The sequence below is a fragment of the Sylvia atricapilla genome, chromosome 6 (assembly GCF_009819655.1).
Source record: "Sylvia atricapilla isolate bSylAtr1 chromosome 6, bSylAtr1.pri, whole genome shotgun sequence".
In the NCBI taxonomy this organism is placed as follows: domain Eukaryota; kingdom Metazoa; phylum Chordata; class Aves; order Passeriformes; family Sylviidae; genus Sylvia; species Sylvia atricapilla.
This window is the reverse complement of record NC_089145.1, coordinates 57,889,161-57,911,426: the sequence shown is the minus strand read 5'-3', so window position 1 is coordinate 57,911,426 and position 22,266 is coordinate 57,889,161. Positions and strand designations below refer to the sequence as shown.

At 41.4% G+C, this 22,266-nt stretch overlaps 2 protein-coding genes across 5 annotated transcripts in view; one reads left to right on the top strand and one right to left on the bottom strand.

The window, feature by feature from the left end:
• SEC23A (SEC23 homolog A, COPII coat complex component) overlaps window positions 1-3,107 on the bottom strand; it is a 28,718-nt gene extending 25,611 nt beyond the window's left edge. The window contains exon 1 of the mRNA XM_066322076.1: window positions 3,008-3,107. The gene's annotated coding sequence lies outside the window, so the exon portion shown is untranslated. The remainder of the gene's footprint in view (window positions 1-3,007) is intronic.
• Window positions 3,108-6,927: 3,820 nt separating this feature from the next.
• Window positions 6,928-22,161, top strand: GEMIN2 (gem nuclear organelle associated protein 2). Of its 4 annotated transcripts, XM_066322066.1 has the most exons (10): window positions 6,928-7,113; window positions 7,781-7,865; window positions 9,028-9,117; window positions 11,074-11,133; window positions 11,301-11,411; window positions 12,000-12,044; window positions 12,729-12,797; window positions 21,014-21,124; window positions 21,330-21,388; window positions 21,720-22,161. In XM_066322066.1, the coding sequence occupies exons 1-10, from the start codon at window positions 6,992-6,994 to the stop codon at window positions 21,757-21,759; spliced, it is 792 nt and encodes a 263-aa protein (XP_066178163.1). In that variant the 5' UTR covers window positions 6,928-6,991; the 3' UTR covers window positions 21,760-22,161. The 4 variants fall into 4 exon arrangements, with proteins under 4 accessions (XP_066178163.1, XP_066178166.1, XP_066178164.1 ...); XM_066322069.1 differs by lacking the exon at window positions 9,028-9,117; XM_066322067.1 differs by lacking the exon at window positions 12,729-12,797.
• The last annotated feature ends 105 nt before the right edge of the window (window positions 22,162-22,266 follow it).

Here is a 22,266-nt window from a genome sequence, read left to right as displayed (position 1 = left end):
TCAAAGAAACTCCCAATTTATCAAAACCGACTTCTATCTATTAAAATTATAAATGGCACCCTTAGTTTCTATGACAGCTAAAAACTCTCCAAGTTATTTTGAATTATAGCCTAACTTAATGTTTTTTATTCTAATAGTAACTTTTAAGAAAACAGATTAACCAAATACATAAAGCAAAAGGGAGTGCCACATTTCACAGTTAATATCCATACGGAAATAATCAACTGCCAATATTTTAATGGGCACATCTTACTGATATTAGGAGCAAATCTGCTCCTACCTAAACACATCGTGGCCATTACAACACAGGGAGCATGAGGGACTTTGTGCACAAGAGCATTTCCACCACTGCTTTTACTTGAATTTCTGCAAAGCCATTGGGTAGGGGACAAAACTGAGCAAAAGAGAGAATATCTGGAAGTTGTAATTACTACAGAGAAATCACAGACAGAAATTAACTCAGATAAGAGCAGAAAGAACAGCCTGGCATCTGAAGAGGATACAGAATTTAAGAAATTTTTCTCCTAGTAAATCAAAATCCATCCATGTTTTGTAAAAAAGTTGAAAGAATGTTATCTCTGAAAAACGGGATATTAATGCAAGAATCTGCACAGTGCAACTATCTGCACTATAACCACAAACTGAATAATCTTTCCATTTAAAAAACTATTTCCTCAGAAGACAGAAAATAGCAACTTAAGGCTATTTCAGTGATTTACTGGCAGCAGCTACAGACATCAAATCCAGCTCCAAACACTGCAACGTGTCACACTTTCTGTCCTGGACTTCAAAGCATTTTCCCCACATTTTACTGTAGCTCTGTTTGAAATGGCTGTACATGGATATTACTTTTACAAGTCGGTTATTGCTCCTTAAAGGGCAATGTACAAACATCAGTATGCAGTGACTAATCACGTGCACACAGCTACATAAACGATTTGTTGGATTCACTGTTACTTTCTATTAAGTATGGATTTCCTATTGAGAAGGCAAAAGTGGCTAACAGTCAAGTTGTCCTCTACCTTTCTTCCTATTCTTTTCAAGACCAAATAAAGCTTACCTATTTAATCACTCATCAAATGCAGAACTTTGGTCTGACAAGTTAAGCTGCACTCAGTACTGTTGTTACAACTATGTAGACACATTTTCTGAGATAGGTGTAGAGATGTTTTGCACTATACAAGAACAGCAAACCCTCCTGGCCTACAGGCCACACACCATATTTCAGACACCTGAAAGCCACAAAATACACAGAACCTCACCCACTTTCTGCCCACCTCAGAAAACCTCAGAGAAGGGATTTTTCGGAACAGCTAAACAGAAACAGTTCCCACTTCAGGGTGTCACTGTTTTACCTCTGCTGCAGATTAGGATATCCAGGAAAACAAGAAATCCTTTCTGGTTTGCTTCCTCCCTCCCACTGCTAAGGCTGAATGCACCTCACAACTCTGCACCATGACAATCTCAACTGTGTCTCACAAAAGAAGACACACTTCAATTGCATTGAGAGTCACTGGTTGACTATCAGCACCTTTAAACGTTTACACACCACATCCCAACACAGACTATCGCTGAAATAATATCCCCTAATCCTTGCACGCATATACAGACAAAATCAAAGCATTTTTCTCTACAGCATTTTAAGAATTCCCCCACAGATAGATCGAAGCCCCTCACAGCACCTTGTGTTTAACTACCACTAAATGAGTACAGTTCACTGCCCACTTTTCTTACAACACACCTATTCTCTCAGCTCATTAGGCCCTAACAACCTGGTAAAAGAGATTAATAATAAGCCCTTAATTAATTTTTTATGCCCAAATCACATAGCAGATAAAAATACATTTCAGTTCCAAGAAGGAACTAAAACACACGAGTAGAATGTTTTAAATAGTTAACTAAAGCAAGTCGCTAACATTTTCACCACTCAACTCAGTCATCCTCCAAACGCGCTCTCCCAGACCTCTCACTGAAAACTTCTTTTCTAAACAACCACGGCATGTGATAGCCCACCTAAATTTTAAAAACTACCCATAATCAAACGCAGCAGGACCTGCATTTCACCTACACGGCAAGGCACCCCCGTCAGCAGCCCCGCGGCGGAGGTACAAGAGCTCCGGGACAGGGGCACCACAACGCTGCCAGAGAGCGCCGCCCTTTACCCCCGGCTGCGGAAAGGCCGAGCCCCGCCGGCCCTACCCGAGTGCTGGCAGCCCCGGCCGGGCTGAGGGCTGCGGGGACCATCCATCCCCGGCCGGGCCGAGGGCTGCGGGGACCATCCCCGGCCGGGCCGAGGGCTGCCTGGGACCATCCATCCCCGGCCGGGCTGAGGGCCGCCTGGAACCATCCCCGGCCGGGCCGAGGGCTGCGGGGACCGTCCCCGGCCGGGCCGAGGGCTGCCTGGGTCCATCCCCGGCCGGGCTGAGGGGACCGTCCCCGGCCGGGCTGAGGGCTGCGGGGACCGTCCCCGGCCGGGCCGAGGGCTGCCTGGGTCCATCCCCGGCCGGGCTGAGGGGACCGTCCCCGGCCGGGCTGAGGGCTGCGGGGACCGTCCCCGGCCGGGCCGAGGGCTGCCTGGGTCCATCCCCGGCCGGGCTGAGGGGACCGTCCCCGGCCGGGCCGAGGGCTGCGGGGACCGTCCCCGGCCGGGCTGAGGGCTGCGGGGACCGGCCCTGGGCCAGCAGGCGCTCCCCGCCGCAATGGAAGGGCGTTCGTGCGGGGAGGCCGCGGGCAGTGCTGACCAGCGGCCAGCGGTATCCCCAGACCCTTAGGCCGCCGAAACAGCAGTTTCGGGCACCCGGAGATCCCCCGCTGCCACGAAGGGAACGCGGGGAGCTCCCACACGTTCGCTCCAGGCCCGGCAGCCGTGCGGAGCCGGGGCTGCCGCCTCTCCTCCCCGCGGCACGGCAGCTCCGCCGCTTCGTGCTGCCTGTGCTGCCCCCTCAGCGCTGCCCCCTCAGCGCTGTCCCCTCAGCGCTGTCCCCTCAGCGCTGCCCTGCCCGCTCACCCGCGTCCCGGCCGCCGCCGCCGCTCCCGCCGCGCTCGCTGTGGCCGCCCGCCCGCTCGCAGCCGCCCCGGCGGTGCCGACGCACCAACATGGCTGACGGGAGAGTCCGCGCCACGTCAAGGGGCAGAGAGCGGGGGCGGGCTGAGCTCCGCCGCTCCCCGCCTCTGGGACAGCCCGCGGCCCTTCCCGGCCTTCTTCCCGGCTTTCCCGGCCTTCCTGGGCCTTCCCGGCCTTCTTCCCGGCTTTCCCGGCCTTCCTGGGCCTTCCCGGCCTTCTTCCCGGCTTTCCCGGCCCTTCCCGGCTTTCCCGGCCCTTCCCGGCCTCAGCCATCCCGCGGCTCTGGCGCTTCGCCGCCTTCACGGCTCCTGCTCGTGTGTGTTCCTTGCCCTGCTCGGCTTTCTTCTGAAGGTCGGTGGTCTGCATCTCGATGCCAAATCCATTCAGGAAAAAAGGCATCCCGGCCACCGGGGACAGTTTTGTCTTCTGTCCGCGGGTCCCGGGGCTGCTCTGTCCGGTGCGGGATTTCCCGGGGCCGAAAGTGCCGGGCTTCCGAGAGTCCTGGAGCTCGCCCTGCTTCTTCCCACCTTCCGCCACGTGTACTTAGGGCAACTTCTTAATCTGGAAGATTGTTTACATGTTTCTTCTGAGTGCCTGGGGAAAAAAAAAAAAAAAAAAAAAAAAAAAAAAAAAAAAAAAAAAAAAAAAAAAAAAAAAATTGAAATTATATTCCTGGCGGGTTTAGCCTGAAACAGTCCTTTAGCTCGTATTTATAAATATTTAATACGTTTGTTTACTATCTACGGTAATTATTATATAGCTATTACTAAATGTGTTTGTCCAGGTTTTTGTTAGTGTGGTCAGTTTTTTGTCCCCAAACCCAAGTTATAGTGACTTTTCAGTTTCAGGAATTGATTTTAACAAGCTTGTCATGAATGGCCAGAACAATAACCTCTGTCTTTCCTGAGATCTCTTAGTGCAACTAATCCAGGCACAGGAGAGGACCAAAAAACATTGTGCTGACTGACTACCATATCCTCCCTCCTTCACTGCAACTCAGAAAACATTCTGTGACCATCAAGCAAATAGAAATTACTAAACCAACCTTATCCTCGTCTCTTATATGTCAAATGTGACTATGGTAGAATTTCTTTGCTATCTCCATTACTATCTGTGGTTTTCCAGTCCTCTTCAGTCCTAAAACACGAACAGGTAAACAACAGCAGAATTTACAGGAGGGATTTTAAATTTCCTCATCCACAAATCTCACTGCCATTTATGAGAGCCAATGACATGTAACATCCTCACCCTGAACTCAAAGGAAAAAAAGAAAAAAAAAGACTAGCCCCCAAACCCCACAACACTGCACACTTCAAACAGATGCACAGAAAGTGACCTAGTGTTGTAATTTCAAATTTACAAATTTGAATTTGTGAATTCAAATACCTTGTGAAGCATTTTCAGAAAATTACCTAAAAAAGAGGCAAGTCCCAAAGTCTAAACTGCAGGATGAACTCTATAAATAAAAGAGGCAGCTGACATTTAAAGACACTCCAAGGGCAAGAAGGGAAAACAGGAAAGTATACTACTCTGAAAGTTCGCTACAAATAAAAGCCATTCAGTGTTTTTATTTATCTTCAGCACAATTAAATTTCATTACATAATAACTCAATCCAGTGCTCTAAACTTAAAGAAAAGCCTTGCAGCTGTTATGATGGTGCAAACCACAGAGAAAATCAAGGAGAAAGAAAAAAAAGTAGAAAATAGATATGAACTCATTAACTCATGCTAAGAAAATATTTTGTTAGCTCCCCATCTTTATGGCTAGAATGTAGATTGAAAGCTTTTTAATTTTTCATAATGCAGAATTTATAAGGTGGTTTTTTTTGGTGGTTTTTTTTTTTTTTTTTTTTTTTTTTTTTGCTAACAGGGCATATCCCTTAATGCAGATTCCTAAGCAGGAGAGAGAAATATATACATTGAGAAGAAGTATATACATTTCCAGTTTCAGTTTCCTCTTTCTCCACTGAGTCATATTTGCTAGCCATTGCATCAGCATTGTTAGTAAGACATATTAGGAACTATTTTATTACCTGTGGGAGACTATCTGTCATAATTAAAAATACGTTGCTTTGTTTAAAAAGTATCAATCAAAAGTTCCAGAAAAAGTAATCTAAAAATAGAAAGTACATTTAAAGTGTATTTGTATCTGTGGATTCTCTTTCTGTTCATAGTTCTGGACTTTACAACAAATAGGAAAAATAAGTTCTGAATATTACTAAAGTATTAGAAATGAACTTTACATAGCTGGACTCACCAAAGTTTTTGTCTTGATCATCAGTCAGCCTTTCCAAAATTATCACTGTAGGCTTAATTAAGCAGGTTTTATTTCTAGTGGTGACTGTAATTGTCACATACTCAACTAGGACATTAGATCCGGGTTTCAGTAATAAAACTCCCTGGTACACGTAAGTGCTTTTGCAAACACCTTAAAACAAACAAAAGCCATTGGAGGGGAGGAGTTAAGGTAGATGTTTATTTAGAACTACTGGAATACAGGTTTGCAGGGGATTAAAAAAAAAACCAAACTTTTTTTTTTTTTTTTTACTTATATCAGAAGTATCTAAAACTACTCTGAAATATTAGACCTAAATAGACTTTGCATGCAGAACTGATAGTTACATTTTGTAACAGCAATTTCGTAATACACAATGTAAATGATTACAGCATCATCCTTCTGCTTTTTTTTTTTTTTTTTTATCTTACCTGGGGAAAAAAATGCCCCTTGGTGCAAATGCTGCCTTTCTTTCTGGCATGTGGGTGCTCCCACATTATAGTCTTCAGAAAACTCATACAGCAAGAACTCAGGGATTGCCGCTTCCAGAATGGGAACTCTGTAAATTTATAACCATTAACTTGTATGTAACTGATTTAATCACAGATCTCAAAGCATTTTGAGGAAGGGACAAATATTGTGAATACTGGGCGTTCACAGGTAAAATAAGAGAGTACGAATGGGTGAGCTTTAAAGAATTTTTGACAAAAACTATAATGTATTAGAATAATGCCACAGGGCCTTATGAAAGATGTTATTAAAGGGTTACACCTATTCACCATAAAAATAGGCTTGCTTTGATGGGTAATTGTTATAAATGATAAGAAGCCAATTCAAAATAACAGAATTTATTTAGCAAATAAAAAAAAAAAAAACAAAACACAATTAAAAGCCTAAATAAAATTGGACAACATCGATAGACTGCTGGGTGGGCAGAGTGACAGTAACAAAGGTACCATCCAACCTCAGCCACACACTCTAGGTCCGGTGTAGGGTTTTTTTATACAGTTTATTTTTCCTGAGGCTAAGTCCATTGTAAGTCCAAATATTCATGTATCTCTTTATTTCCAAGCGAGGTCTTGAAAGGGAACGAAAAGACATTGATAGTCTTCCCGGATCTCCTCCGGATCCCCTGTCAAGATTGATATTAGATGTCGAGCAGCTGTGAAGCGGAGGCCCATCATTGACGAATGGGCCATCTCGTCCGGCTATGGCATTTCTGTTGCAAATGTTGTGGTTTCGCAGCTTGCACCACAAGTCTTGGAATCTCGGAGATGCCTTGGAGTGGCTTTTTAATAGACCAAATCTTTGATACACAAATTTATCCATTACATTTACCACAGTAATGAATCGGCAAACCCCTTTCTGCCACTGCTCTTTGGCCGTATTTCCTTCATTCCCCTGCGGTGGTTTCCAGGGCAGCTCGGAGCGGACGGCGGCAAGCAAAGCGCAATACCCAGCGCCTCTGAGGGCTCCGGGGAGACATCGCCGCCCCGCCCACTGCCGGCCCGGCCCCGCCCACTGCCGCCCCCGCCCCGCCCACTGCCGGCCCCGCCCCCTGCCGGCCCCGCCCCGCCCACTGCCGGCCCCGCCCCGCCGCTCTCGCGAGAGCAGCCGCAGCCGCGCGGGCTCTGCGGCCGGGCGCTGCGGCCATGGAGTCGGGCCTGGAGGAGTTGATGCCGCGGCTGCTGCCCGTGGGCGACTGTGACCTGGCCGAGGATTTCGATCCCACCGTGCCTCCCAGGACGCCCCAGGAGTATCTGAAGCGTGTCCAGTGAGTAGCGGGGCGGACGAGCCGGGGTCGGACCCGTCGCTTCCCCTGAGAGAGCGGCGCCCGGGCCGGGCTTGGTGTGGGGGGCTCCGGGGCGGCCGTGCGGCGCTGCCCTTCGCAGGGATAGTCGGTGTTTTACACACCTGCAGGAGGGGCAGGTCCCGATATCTTCCCGCTCCTGGCTGGCGACAGGACTCAAGCAAACGACATGAAGCCGTGTCAGGGCAGGATATCAGGAAAAGGTTCTTCACCCAGAGGGTGCATGAGCACTGGAACAGGCTCCCCAGGGCAGTGGTCACAGAAACAGGCCTGACAGAGCCCGAGAAACATTTGGACAGCGCCCTCGGGCCCAGGGTGTGATTTCTGGGCTGTCCTGTGCACGGAGCTGGGCTCAATGATCTTGACTGGTCCCTCCATGATTTTATGAGTATTTCAAAGACATCCGATATCTATTATATATATACATATAAAACATATATGTATATATATATATATACATATAAAACATATATGTATATATATACACAGTATGTGTGTATGTGTTACACCCAGTATGTATATACATACATACATACATATATATATATATAAAACATATATATATACACACACACATATATATATGTTGCAGGAAAGAAAAAACCGCAGCCTTCTTGATTCTGTTTTGTAGAATTGAAGCAGCTCGATGTCCTGATGTGGTGGTGGCACAAATAGATCCCAGAAAATTAAAAAAGAAGCCAACAGTAAACATTTCAGTAAGTTTGAGAGATTTTACATGTTTTGAGTGGGGAGGAAAAAAAGGGAAAGATGTTACTATAATGATTGTATTAATTTTGGGGAAGTCAGTGACGTAGTTAAATAGCACTGGTAGATTACAGAATTAAATGTCTGTGTTTGAAGAAACCCCTGCTCAATTGCTGGGTAACAGCAGTCTTTCTAACTGATTAAACTGATAATCCCCATACTATTTGATACGCAGCAGACTATTTTGCTATCTGAGGAAATCAAATATTGCATTGAATTTTACAATTATTTAATCATAAAACATGCATAAATTTTAGAAGAAAAATATATCCATACCTGTCTTTGGGTTTAAGTCTGTATCTAGCATAAGGGTAGTAATTGCAGCTAAGCTTTATTAAAGTTAGATGAAATTCTAGCACCACTTCTTTCCTTTTGAAAGGAATATTTTATTGGAAGTTTTCTTTACTGTTGAAGCAGATTTTTCTGTTGTTGCATTGCCCCATCAGCTTGGTTTTTAATCTGCTTTCAAATAGTTTGCCTTTTTCCAGTGACAACGGTGTAATCTGAGATTTCACTACTAGATTTTCTCAAAGAAATTTCTAATGCTGACATGACCTTGTAACTTCTGTAGCCATTCTCTTCATCTGTCTCATCTGTGTGTAGTGACATTCTTAAAGACTTGTAGGAAGCTTTTGTTTAGTAACTCTTTCATGCTAATCTTTTAAGAGGCTATATCTACTTAACCATCAGACTTAATTTCCTAGATGGCTTTATGGTCTTCTATCTTTCCCAAGTCACTATTTTGACAGGTGGAATGACTAAGATTGATGGTATCTGTCTCAGATAAGGAAACAGCATCCTGCTTTTTATGAGCAGGGAGATTAAAGCAGAACAATTGCTGAAAGGAAGACCTTAAGTAATTCTTTGACAATGCATTTTGAACACTTAGTTTTCCTTCTGATATACATAGGAGAAGAGTCAAACAAAAGATGTTTTGTCTCAGCCAAAATCTTAACTCAGCCTTGGATGGGGTCATGCAATTACCTTTCTTAGATGAAGATTTAGAAGATACTGTTTACCCAACAGTAAATATTTACTGATTCTCTTAAAGCCCTTAAAGATTCCTCTTATAAGGCTCTCTTTACATTGTAATTATTGCCAGTGTTTTCTCAGATTTCTGGATGTCAGCCTGCTCCTGAGGGATACTCTCCAACACTCAAGTGGCAGCAGCAGCAAGTGGCCAATTTCTCAGCGGTTCGTCAGGTACAAGATAGTCTGTGAGAGGTCTTGCATGGTCTAGATAGGACATGCCTGTGCCTTGCAGGGGATAATTTTATATCTAGTATAGAAATGTTATGATTTTGTAGCAGGATAGATGTTTATATGCAAGTGTTTCAAGTCTTTGAAGTCTAATAGAGAGTATACTGTGTGGCTTTTAAACCGCTTGATGAAACTCTTGAGAGTCACGTTTAAGAAGTTCTCCTTCAACAAAAATATGTCTGTATTTAGATTAAATTATATGGCATAGTTGAGGAAGGACAAAAACCCCTATGATGTTATGCAGTTATATTAAAACACACTGCTTGCAGGAAATTTTCTGCAGAATTCAACAGTAACTAAGAACCAAGTGGATTCCAACCCATCAAGACATTTATAAAGTCCATTCATACAGTCCATTTAGGAACCTGTTGACAGAGGTGGCAGCCCATTATGGGTTGTAGAGTTAGGACAGATTTTAATCTTTCCTGATACATTTGCAACCTGCTTGAAATAACACAACAAGAACAGAAAATGAAGCAGTTTCAGAGGGTAAAGGTTCTAAGTTCAGCTAAGCTTTACTAAAGTTTTAGATTGAAGGAGGGTCAATTTAGATTAGATGTAAGGAAGAATTGTTTTTACAATGAGGGTGGTGAAATACTGGCACAGGTTGCCCAGAGAGGAGTGGATGCCCTATCCCTCAAAACACTAAAGGTCAGGTGGGATGGGGCTCTGAGCCTGATCTAGTTGAAGATGTCCCTGCCCATGGAAGAGGGGTTGGACTAGATGGCCTGTGAAAGTCTCTTCCAACCCAAATCTTTCTATGATTCTGCTATTATCAGAAGTTCACAAATCTTTCTACGATTCTGCTATTATCACAGTTCAAACAGGGTGAAATGGAAAATATAATAAAGATGTAGGTGGAGGTCATTTGTGACTCCAGTGCTGCAGAGGGCATGTTTACAGTGCATTGATGCTGCACTGTAAATGTACCTCAGGTACTGAGGTGTCACCAGCCAGGAGCTTCTCTAGCACTGAGCTCCTCATCAGCTCCTGTACCATGTTTTTTTCAGGGAGGAAAATTTAGTGAAGGAGGAGATCTGTACCACTGCATCTACATTGTAAACAGTAACTGAGCCACCCCTGTTTCTGCGAGGGATCATATTGCATCCTGTATATTAGGCATAATCTAAGGTTTTAGCAGAACTAAGGAGACTGGCGTCTAAAGGCTTATTCACTATATAGGTATTTCTTTTATGCTCAAATCAGTTGTCTTCTTACCTGTGCCAGAATTAACACTGAAATATGAGACTATCCAAAAAAGTATTTTAAACCAGAAAAGCATCAGAATTCACCTGTTCAACCACTGCATCAGCTGCTGTTACTTACAGCATTTTTAGTGGTCTTTTATACAGTTACATTTGGAGTAGGAGACAAGTTTCTTCTGCTACAGAACATTTACAGCTCTCTACAATAACTGTTAAAAGAGGCTGATTTCTTTTACACATGCTTCCTGCCAGGTAGAAGAAATGTGCAAAGAAACCACACTTGCCTTCTTTCAGACAATTCTGTAGACCTCTGATACAGATACAGACCACTGCTGGAAAGAGGATATCAGCTTTATGTGTGCTAAATCAAAGTGAGGTTTTTCTTAAGATTGTTCTAACAAGAAAAGTCTAGAAGACTATTAGAGCTTGCTACTTCAGCTTAACCTTATGTGATAGACTTCAAAATGCCTTCAGCTTTAACATAACTTCCAAAATCCCAGCATGAGCATCTTAATTACATTTCTGCTAAGAGGCATGGAAAATATTTAGCCAGTTGTGCTGCCTATTTATCTAACTTTTTATAAAGTCATAAAATATTCTTTTCATACATTTTAAGAATAATGAAGAGCCCTTGTGGCTAGGATAAAACAACTGCAGAGTTAAACCAGGATTTGACTTTGTTTTAATTATCCAGAGCCTGAACAAGCACAGGAATCACTGGCGGTCACAACAGTTGGACAGCAATGTTACTATGGTGAGTAGGATTCATGAACTCTGTGGTTTATTTTCCCAGTTATTGAATTCACAGTTAATCTTGCTTTATAGTTGTGTTCAACAATTTATGAGTATTATCAAGTCTTCTCTCCAGTGTCTTCAAGATAACAGTAGCACATAGTTTTCATTTATTTTTATTTATTTCAGCCAAAATCAGAGGATGAAGAGGGCTGGAAGAAGTTCTGCCTCGGTGAAAGAGTATACTCCGAAATAGATGCACTATCTGATAATGAAAATTTAGGAATTGATTATATGAAGGTGAGTATAGGACTTCTATTTCATTTTCAGAAGCTGTTTTCTAGACTAGCAGCCCCCAGAAACAATCCTACTGTTAATTACCACTTTGTGCCAAGTAGAAAGTAGGCTCTGGTGAGCCCAGAATGTGCCAGTGTACATTCTTTTTACACGGAGATTAAGTGAAGCAGAAAATAAGTCTGTGTCTTCAGTCAAAATTTGAAGAATTCCTTCATCTTTTATCAGCTAAAGTCCTTACTTTGTTCTCACTGAACATAGTAGAAGCTTTCTTCATAGTCTGGTTTGTAGTTTTGTTGCATAGTGATCTGTAGTTACCCTCCTCATATGTGATACCCTACAAACATGTTCTTTACTGCATCATTTTGAAAAAAACAAAACTTTAACAAGTAACAGTAGAACCAAGGCGCTGTGGTACTTCACTGGACCTTTGACTTTCTTGAAGATACTTTTTAAATAAATTTCAAAGCTCAGAACAGACTTTCAAATCACTACAAGTGTCTGAACATAAAATTAAAATTTTAGTACATTCTAAATTAGAACAAAAATGTTTGTGATAATGTTTGCATTTTCCAACTTGCATGTTTTTTCCAGGTGGGCTTTCCCCCTTTGCTGAGTATTGTGAGCAGGATGAGTCAGGTAAGCCTACATCTTAGAATCATGTAGTGACATTGCCTAAACCATTATTTCTCATGTCTGTTGCAGAAGGCTTATCTTTTTTTCTTTGCCTGGAGCAGGCAGTTGTTTATTACTAATTCTATTCATTGTACACTCAGAAAGAAAATGTGTATTTGTTATCTCACATTCAGCTACAAATGACTTTACAAGCAAAGATTTTTCATGACTAGTTCTGAAAGTATCTTGTAGTTTCTCTATAGCATATAATGTTTGAATTTTTGCTGAATACCCCAATAGGTGCTTTACAATGTTTTTAAATTTCTCATTTACTGTTTTAAGTGCAGTCCTTCGATTTGATTGTAAACTTTTATGCACATTGCAAGGCTAGAAGAATCACATCTTTTCTTTACTACATTTCCCACTTGCCACCATTATACATAACCAACCAACCAGTGTGATGCCTTTTTCCTAATCTATAGCTACTTATCCATAACTTTTAGTTAACACAGAAAATTACTTCATTTCATACAAACTTCTTTCCAAAAGGTGGTACTTTAACACTTACTTTACCCTTACATGTAACTTCAATCTGAAATACTGTGGAGTAGAAATACTTTCTATGTAATAAAATCCTTCAGATAGAAGAGCAAAAAAACCACAACATTGCAGATACTATATTGTCTCTTTTCTGTTCATCTTTTGAAGGCAACAGTAACCAGTGTCTTAGAATACCTGATAAGCTGGTTTGGAGAGAAAAAATTTACTCCAGAACTGGTAATTTTTAATTTATTCTAACTACTTGCACATGAATGCATTAAACAAATTGTTTGCAGTTTTCTATTGCATTATTTTAATTTTCTAAAGAGTTCTCCAGATGGTTGTATCATATTGTTACTTTCAAAACTTTCTTGATAAGATACTAAATGGGTGTTCACAGTTAGTTTTGGAAGGTTAAAATTATAAAATGTTACTGTCGCTGTTGGGATGGTCAGGACACACAAAGTGACACCGCAGACTCTTCAGAAGGTTTCTGTTTCTTACCACAGCACACTGTCTTTTATACACTTAGCAAAGCTTACACTCCACTCACTGCTCACCAAAAATAAGCACAACGTTCATTGGCAGAAAAAGTCTCCCACGCTGTTTTCAACCAACATTCACAAAACTTTTCCAAGCACACTTCTTCCAGCTGCAGGTTGTTTATCTCCCTCTCCTTCTTCTCTGCTCAGTTTCCATGCCAGTGATGTTGGTAAATTCCTTCTGGGGTAAACACAGCTGTTACCAGTGTCTTCTTCAGCTAACCTACACTTCAGGCTTACAGACCAGCTGAAGCCCCTTCCACAATTCCCCCTTTTTGTATTTGAATCACAAACACTGCTAAAGACTTTTGCAGGGCCCTTTGCAAATGTCCAAGCAGACAGGGGAGACACAAAATTATTACAACCACCAGCAAAATTAACAGTTCAGCTTCCAATACCCCAAGCTGTTCAAAAATACCCCAACTTGCAAAGAAACCATTCAATCATCCCTACCTGCAACTGACCAACTCCTTCCTTCAAATCCAGAATGCTCCCCTGAACTGACCCAGTGTGATCTGACAAGCCCATACAAAACGTGCCCTCAAAATCCTGACATCCATAACCACGTGCCAACAGTAAAAAAGATACACCAACAAGGCACATAGAAAATAGATTTTCAGATGCTGTTACAGACCCTGCAGTCCCTTAATGACACATTTATAGTAGAATAGTACCTTGAGTTTTAGTTAAATAATTTTTTCTCTGCACAGAGTTATACTTTTGTGGCTAAGAGACCAAGTCATCTGTCCAGTCACCAATTGGAACTAAGTAGCATCCACTTAACTTTACAACTGACTGCTGCTATCATAGTGGGCAGCTAACCTACTTCTTTAAATTGTGGAGTTTCAGCAACTAATTCAACACCCTTATACAAAGGCAACACCTCTCCCCTAGGTACATTAAGCTCCTCTATTTTGGGACAGTAAGTGCTATGTAAAGGGAAGACACATTACTTAGTGCTGCCAATCTCTCTGTAGAGAAGTGCAAAGAACTAAAGTAAAGGTAACACCCACCAATTTGAATTTGGGTTTTCAGTGTGAGTCAATATCCCCATTTGCTTTGTCCTGAATTATTATCTTCACAACATGTTCTTTGAGGGTCCATGCTTCAGTCCACCTCATGGCCAGTATCACCCACACATTCTGCTTTAGTTGTGGGACCATCCTGTTCCTTCCTGTGTACTCCAGGTAAGGATTTACACAATGAGCAGAAACCCAAAGAGGGCCATTCTCTGTCAAAACACAGGTATATATCCCCTTCCCCATGTTATTAATTCCACTGGGCCAGTCTACATTCCAGTAATTAAATACTTAACCCATACCTTAATATTTTTGTGAAAATTTGGCTGTTTAGAATTCAAAGAAGAAAAACGATAAAATATAGGAGACAGTTGTGAGTCAGGTAAAGGATGCAAAAAGTTTTACAATAAAGAGCTTTATCTAACCTCACTTGAGGTGGCTCCCTTTGCATTCTGCCTTTTTGTTTTTGAACGTGGCACTTCAAAACACCATGAATGCATTCAATAATTGCTTGACCTGTTGGAGTATGGGGAATACCAGTAGAATGATCAACACCCCAAGCACAGAAAAATGTTTGTAGTTTTTGTGAAACATGTGCTGGGCCATTGTTTGTCTTTATATACAATGGAACACCGAAAATATAAAAGGCATGGCAAAAATAACAAATAACATCCCAAGCTGTTTCACCTGCAAATGCTGATGCAACCATGGCGTGAGAAAACGTATCAGTTGTAACATGAACATACTTTAAATGACCAATTTCAGGCATTTTTGTAACATCAGTTTGCCATTCTTGCAAAGGGAGTAAACCTCTAGGGTTGGCACCATAATATTGTAAAATATGGGTCATATAACAATCAGGACAAGAAGAAGTAATTGATTTTGCTTCACTGAGTCATAACTTAAATCATTACTGTAATGCCTGAGCACCTTGGTGAAAAAATTGGTGAGATAAACCAGCTTGCTGTAATGTATTAAGTAGTGTTTTGACTGCCATAGCAGCCACAAGGGAATCCCCATAAGCATTACCTTCAAAAAAAATCCAGGTAGCAATGTATGACTACAAATACACATAATCAGAATGTTTTTGATTACAAATAGCAGTCCGTTATTTTAGCAGCGTGACAAATAATGGTTTGTCCTTTATATACAATACAGCTTGATCTAAATTTTTAAGTAAATTAGCAACATAAACAGAATCAGTAAGTATATTTACAGGATTAGAAAATAAAGTAAAAGCCAAAAGTATAGCACAAAGTTCAACCAATTGAGGAGACCCTTGTTGAATCATCACTTCATATTCCCAATGATCATCCTTTTTCCAGGCTACAGCAGCTTTTCCAGTTTTCCCTGATCCATCTGTAAAAACGGTTATACCAACCACTGGAACAGGAGAACAAATTTGTTTCCCCTGGAAAGGAATATCCCTAGTCAAAGCCAAAATAGGATGAGAAGGTAAATGGTATGTTATTTGGCCGGTAAAATAAGATAAAGCAGATTGCAATTCGTGATTATTTTGAAAACACCATTCAAAATACCATTGTTGTACATTGGTGTCACAATAGTTACAGGATCATGGCCTAAGATTTCATGACATCTGCAACCTTTGTCCATTGACACAATAATCTACATGGTATTTCATGATCTTTTAAAATAAATAATTGCACACCAACAGAAGTATCTATCCTGTTAACAAATTTGCATATCAAAGCTAATTCAACTTGTTCTATGAGCTTTTTTGCTGCAGCAGTCAAATGTCTCTCATCAGTAGAGGAAGTGACAATAATTCAAACAAAGGTTGCATCTGATGATTATAGTCATCCCTAAGTATGAACTAATCCAAACTATGGCACCAACCAATTTCTGTACATCAGTAGCAGTTTTAACTTCAATGTCTTATTTTACAGGTTGAGGCACAATCTGAGTATTGGTTATTATCAACCCCAAATATTTCCAAGGCATCTGTTTCTGTACTTTCTCTGAGGCAATAACTAAACAAGAAGTTTTCGGATTTGTTACAGTACACTGTTCAAGAGCTGATAATTGTTGTCTATTTTTAGATGCCAACAAGATATCATCCATATAATGGTAGCAGTAACAATTACTAAATTGCCCTCACACCTTTCGTAAGGCCTATGCCACAAACCATTGACAAATAGTTGGAGAATTTTGCTTTCCTTGAGGAAGAACTTTCCATTGATATCTTTTGATAGGTTCAGCATGATTTAAAGAGGCCAAAGTAAAAGCAAAATTTTCCTTATCTTGTTCAGCCAATGGAATGGTAAAAAAGCAATCTTTTAAGTCAATGATAATTATTTCCCATCCCTATGGAATCATTGTGGGTGTTGGAAGGCCTGATTGTAAAGCTCCCATTGTGGCCATCACAGCATTTATCTGCTGTAAATCTTGCAAAAGTCTCCATTTTCCTGATTTCTTTTTTATCACAAAAACAGGGGTATTCCATGGGCTGAATGATTCTTCAATATATCCAGCTTGTTCTGCTACTAATTCTTGCAGGGCAGTAAGCTTTTCAGCAGGGAGGGGCCACTGATCAGTCCAGACAGATTTATCTGTAAACCATGTCAAGGTTACAACAGGACATTTAAAACCCTGCATCACAGTGGCCTCTATTAAAACTCCGTAGTGATTTTGACACCCCATTGGGATAAACAATCTATTTCTTCCCCATAAATTATATGGGGCATTGGTGACATAAGGCCTGATGTTAGCTTGTTGGCCTTCAGGATGTTTTACATTAATCACAATAGCAGATGAACTACCTACAGTTGAACCACCCAACCCAATGACTCCAAAACTTGTTTGAGTGAGGGGCCATGATTGAGGCCAAATGATTGTGAAATTATAGTTACATCTGCTCCCATGTCCATCAAACCTGTTATTGTTATGGTCTCTGGATGATATCCCTTAGCTGTGACAATGCATGGTTTTTCCAGGCATTGATCTGTCACTTTTTGAGTCCAACATATCTAAGGTACTCCTGTAGATCCAAAACCTACTGTACCATCACTCCATTTCACTGCATTTGGAACACCACTCACAAAAGGAACAAGTGTAGCAATACAAGTTCCTTTTTTAATAATAATAGGAGGTTCATTGAGTGATACCATAGCATGAATTTGTCCCAAACAATCAGAATAATAATACCTAAATATACATTAATACCTTGAATAGTACTGCTAGATCTCCCCACTAATAAGGCACTCAAACCCTGTCCTATGGGACCACAAGCATCAAGAGGCACTTTACATATTTGTCTTGTCAAAATGGTCACTTTGTTGAGCGTGGGTATATGAATCCCTGTGGAGCCACTTGTGGCCCCTGAGTATTGTTTGCAAGTGGATAGCTTTGCAGTGCCGGGAGGGCTGGTGGCTGTTGGGGAATTTATGTTCCCACATAGCTCTCTGCATTCTTCCTCCCATTTCCCTGCAATTGCTGTCCATTTGCATGATATTTTGATCTACGTTGTTTAGCATAATGTCCCAATTTACCACAACGATTACGATTCCCTTTATTGCCTGGATTTATCTTAGATTTTCCTTTCCATTCATCATTCTGTAGGCACTGTGCCTTTAAATGCTCTTGTTCTCTGCAAGTAAAATATTTTTGTGGAGGTATTAGGACTGGTGCCAAAGCAGCCATTTTATGCTCAACTGTGGCAACTTTTGAACAAGCAGTTATAATATCAGCTGAAGAGGGATCTCCTGGCAAAAACTCAATAATTTTTGGGAGTCCTCGTTCACATTATCTCTAGCCAGTTGTTTGCATTGAATTTGTCTCAAATTTTCATCATCTACTTGTTTCTCAATAGCTGCAGCAACCTTTTCCACAAATTGCAAAAAGGTTCCTTTATCCCTTGTTGTATAGTAACATACCTCTGTTTGGGAACTGCCATTTCCATTGTTTTAATTAAAGCAATCATACCTAATTGTTGAGCCTGTGCCAAACTTAGAGGGTCCCCCCTTGCCTGTAAGTCCAGATTTGAGAAAGGTCCATTGCCTAACAAGGCATCAACTACGGCGTGATGGGGATCCTGCTGACATAATTGCATGTTACTCAAAGATGTTTTTTCAGCTAATTGTCTCCAGGTATTTTGAAATACACCATATTGTATTGGCTGAAACAAATTTGTACCAAGATGCATAATATACAGAGCAAGCACATCAGCATTAATAACATGAACTAATTGCATTACTTCTGAAGAATTAATACCGTATTTAGCTACCTTTGCCTGGAGGTCTTACACAAACTTCCATGCAAAGACATGATAGCTATCATTTTGTCCTGAATTAGGAGCTGCTTTAAAAACAGGAAAGGCCATAGGCTCATTACAAGCAGCATTCATATCAGCACTCTGCATTTCCAACATTTTTGGTGGACCTATTTTTTCTAATAGATCTCAATCCCCCACTTCAGCTGCTTTAACATGCTCCCAAAGCTGTAGAGGCTGTTGAGGAGTCACGGTCACTTGGCAAGGAGGTAAAGTCCAAGGAGCAGCAGGCTTAGACCTATTACAGGGTTTGCCATAAACAGATCCACACACCAGTTCGGATTTTCTGGTCACTGGCATTTCATCATCTTCACTATCACTGCTAGGCAGTGGAGGATAAACAGCATTAATGATTTCATTTGGTTTTGCAGTTCAGGGGGGAGTTGGGAGGCAGACGGCTCAGCTTGTTCTCCAGTTTGTTTCTCCTGTAAAATCATTTCAGCTAACTGCTGTGCAGGAGTAACATATTTTGACTTAGTACTTAACTCAGCTAGCTGCTCTGCAGGGGAGGAGTGCGCAGGGGGCTTAATATAGTTTTTCAGAGACAGATACCAAGAGGCATCATTGTTTGTTTCCCGCAGCAGTAGACCCTGGAGAAAACTCAGCAGAAGTAGCTCCAGAAGGCTTTACTTCAGGGAAAAACCCATTCTCAAGCTGAACCTCACTTTTCTGTTGTTCCCCATTAACTTCAGTTTCTTGCTCTGATTCTTCTCCTGCTTCCTCTTCTGCTCTGTTTTCCATTCTTTTAATGTCTCATAAAGCAATCTCCAAGTAGTAGCCAGATCTGCAGCCAGCCCTCCCCAGCTTCCTTCCATGCTCTAACCCTAAAGGCTGTACTTTCATTAGTCTCAAAATCTTGTGACTTTGCCCACAGTAACACACTACAAAGGGCATAGTCAGAAGTCTCAATACCTTTTCTTTTCAACAAAGCTCTCCGTGTAGATAAAACAATCTCTTCTTCACTTGATAAATTATTTCCCATTATATCCCCAGCGGCTCACCTGTACCCGAGGTGTCAAAATTAGTCATGTCCGGACCAAGCAGCTTTTCCCGCTGCTCTTCTTTGCTGTGTTCCTGTTCCCCCGGCTGTGCCTCGCTCCTGCAGCCCGCAGGTCGCCTTCAGCGTCACCAGATGTCGCTGTTGGGACGGTCACGACACAAAGTGACACCACAGACTCGTCAGAAGGCTTCTGTTTCTTACCACAGCACGCTTTTATACACTTAGCAAAGCTTACACTCCGCTCACTGCTCACCAAAAATAAGCACAACATTCATTGGCAGAAAAAGTCTCCCACGCTGTTTTCAACCAACATTTACAAAACTTTTCCAAGCACACTTCTTTCAGCTGCAGGTTGTTTATCTCCCTCTCCTCCTCCTCCTCTGCTCAGTTTCCACGCCAACGACCTTGGTGAAATTCCTTTCAGGGGTAAACACGGTTGTTACCAATTTCTTCTTCAGCTAACCAACGCTTCAGGCTTATAGACCAAGTGAAACCCCTTCCACACATAACAGATACAGACATAAAAAGTACTGCCCAAACTGCCTCCCCTTTGTATCACTCACTCCACTAACTTAAGCAACTTAAGGCTTGATGAGTATCAGAGTTTAGGAGAGAGATCACAGCAGCTTTTGTTCTGTCAGGGGGCTCCACATTATTTACCAACACCTCCAATTTATTTTGGAGGCGCATTTCAGTGTGCTGGCAAAGGCACCTAATCTTTCCAAATGCAGCACAGACCAGAAATCTTAGCTGCATTCATGTGGTGACAAATCAAATGTAGTAAGAACTCCTGATTGACAGGCTACATTGCCATGGAGTTTGGCCACAACTAGACTGACCAGCTGTGTAATGGCACCATATTTAGAGAAGACCTTGGTGGATGCGTCTCCTTCAGTACCACAAAGCAAGAGAGTAATGAAAAAGTACATGATGCTTAGCATAGTTTCAATGGGTTTTTTCAGTCACTTAAAGACCTTCCATGTTCTGTCCTTTCCTGTAGAAGACTATTTTCTTTTCTAACCAGTATGTATGTTGCAGAGAATGTGCACATTGACCTTTAGGTTAGGTCCCAGAATGAAGGCCACTAGACACTGTGATTAAATTATGAAGTTATACTGGTACCAGAAATTAAGTCTGTAAGCATGCAGTAGAATTCAGAGATGTAAAATTCTAAGGACATATATTCACAGTGGTGCAAATCTTAAAGCAGATCTAACCACAAAGATCTGAGTTCATACATTCAGTCTTCAAGAACGTTTTTTCACAGATTGTGAAATTAAAACTTAATTGCCAAGTAATAATGTTTAGATTATACTAAAACACTCCTTCCTTCAGACTACAATAGCATCAGCTGTAATAATTTTTATCTTGGCCAGCAGTCAAAAAATGCCAGAAAACCCAGTAGTGCTCACAACAGTCTTCTCTAGAGACACAGAACTCTCTACCACATAGTGTCTAATGTAGCTTTCAAAATTCAATTACTGCATATAGCACTTAAATGCAGTTTTGAGACCTACATTTCAGTCCTGCTCTATATAACATGAATTGTTTGAATCTCCAGGGAAATGCTCAGAATTAAAACTTTGTTATTTGAACCCTCACAGGGTAGATGGCTCTATGCACTGCTGGCATGCCTTGAAAAACCTTTGTTACCTGAAGCTCACTCCCTTATTCGACAGCTGGCAAGACGATGTTCACAAGTCAGGGCACTGGAGGTAAGACTTAAAATAACTGTGCAGAGAACTCGGTGAATTTAACAGGTAAGGTAATTTTTCAGAAGTCTTAATAATTAATTTTTAATGCCCTAAGTTTGCTTGAGAATGAAGGGAATACTAGAAACACACATAATATGGCATGTAACAGCTTCTCTATTTGACACAGGTAACGAAAGAATTGTTGTAACACTTATCTCTTTTCCAGGAGAGCAAGAATGAAGAACAAATATCAGCTCTGAACTTGATAATCTGCTTAGTTAGCAGGTAATGCAACTTAAACACCCAAACAAGTAATGTATGTCCAGCATAAATTTGTGATTATTTGTACTACCCTTACTAACCTAAATCCTTTTAAAAGTGAAAGTCAATAAAAGTACCCTGGGCCAAAGCAGCAAATATACATAGCTAAAAGGATTTTAGATGCACCTAAGAGTAAAGTAAGCTTATTTTTTTCCTCAGATGAGCCCCCTGAACCATTAAGCCATAATTATGACAGCAATACTAAAAGATGAGCTGGAAAGCAATGGGTCAGACAACTTGAAGTAAGGAATATGTTGCACTGGAGGTTTCTTACCATTTTCCTCTTCATTTCTAGGTACTTCGACCAACGTGACCTGGCTGATGAGCCTTCCTAGGTTGTTTTGAGAACATCCAGTATTTTGCATTGCCACAGTACAAACAGCATTATCAGAGTGAACAGCAAGACACTGTGCTGTTCAGATCTGAACTATTACACAATCCCTGCAGAACTCCCTCACGCTAATGCACTTGGGACAGCTGTGAATTACTTGAGCTGAGTTTTAGCTGAGATTGTCAGTGTCTCCAATGCCATCATCACCAAGTGGTAACTGAAGTGTCCAGCATCATCTCTCAAGCTTCCATCTTCATAAACTCCATTCTTGGTTAGAAATTTCTACAATCTGAGCAATCTATGGACACTGCTATTGGTGAAGTCTGAGGTTACATTACAAATTATTATTTTTTTTCTAACAGACTTATTGAGGACTTTTTTAATAAAACTAAAGGATTTTAAAGACTTTTCTTAAACGTTGTGGATTTTCTTGCTCTGTATTCTTTAACAGCAGCCTTACTATAGAAATCTACAGAGTTAGGGCTGAATATGTTTTTTCAAGTTTTGATGC

Bases quoted from the DNA above. Each gene is read 5' to 3' on its own strand.
- GEMIN2 (XM_066322066.1), top strand. From the start codon at position 6,992: ATGGAGTCGGGCCTGGAGGAGTTGATGCCGCGGCTGCTGCCCGTGGGC. The intron at 7,866-9,027 runs GTAAGTTTGAGA...GTGTTTTCTCAG, and splicing joins AGCCAACAGTAAACATTTCA to ATTTCTGGATGTCAGCCTGC. The intron at 21,389-21,719 runs GTAATGCAACTT...CTTCATTTCTAG, and splicing joins ATAATCTGCTTAGTTAGCAG to GTACTTCGACCAACGTGACC.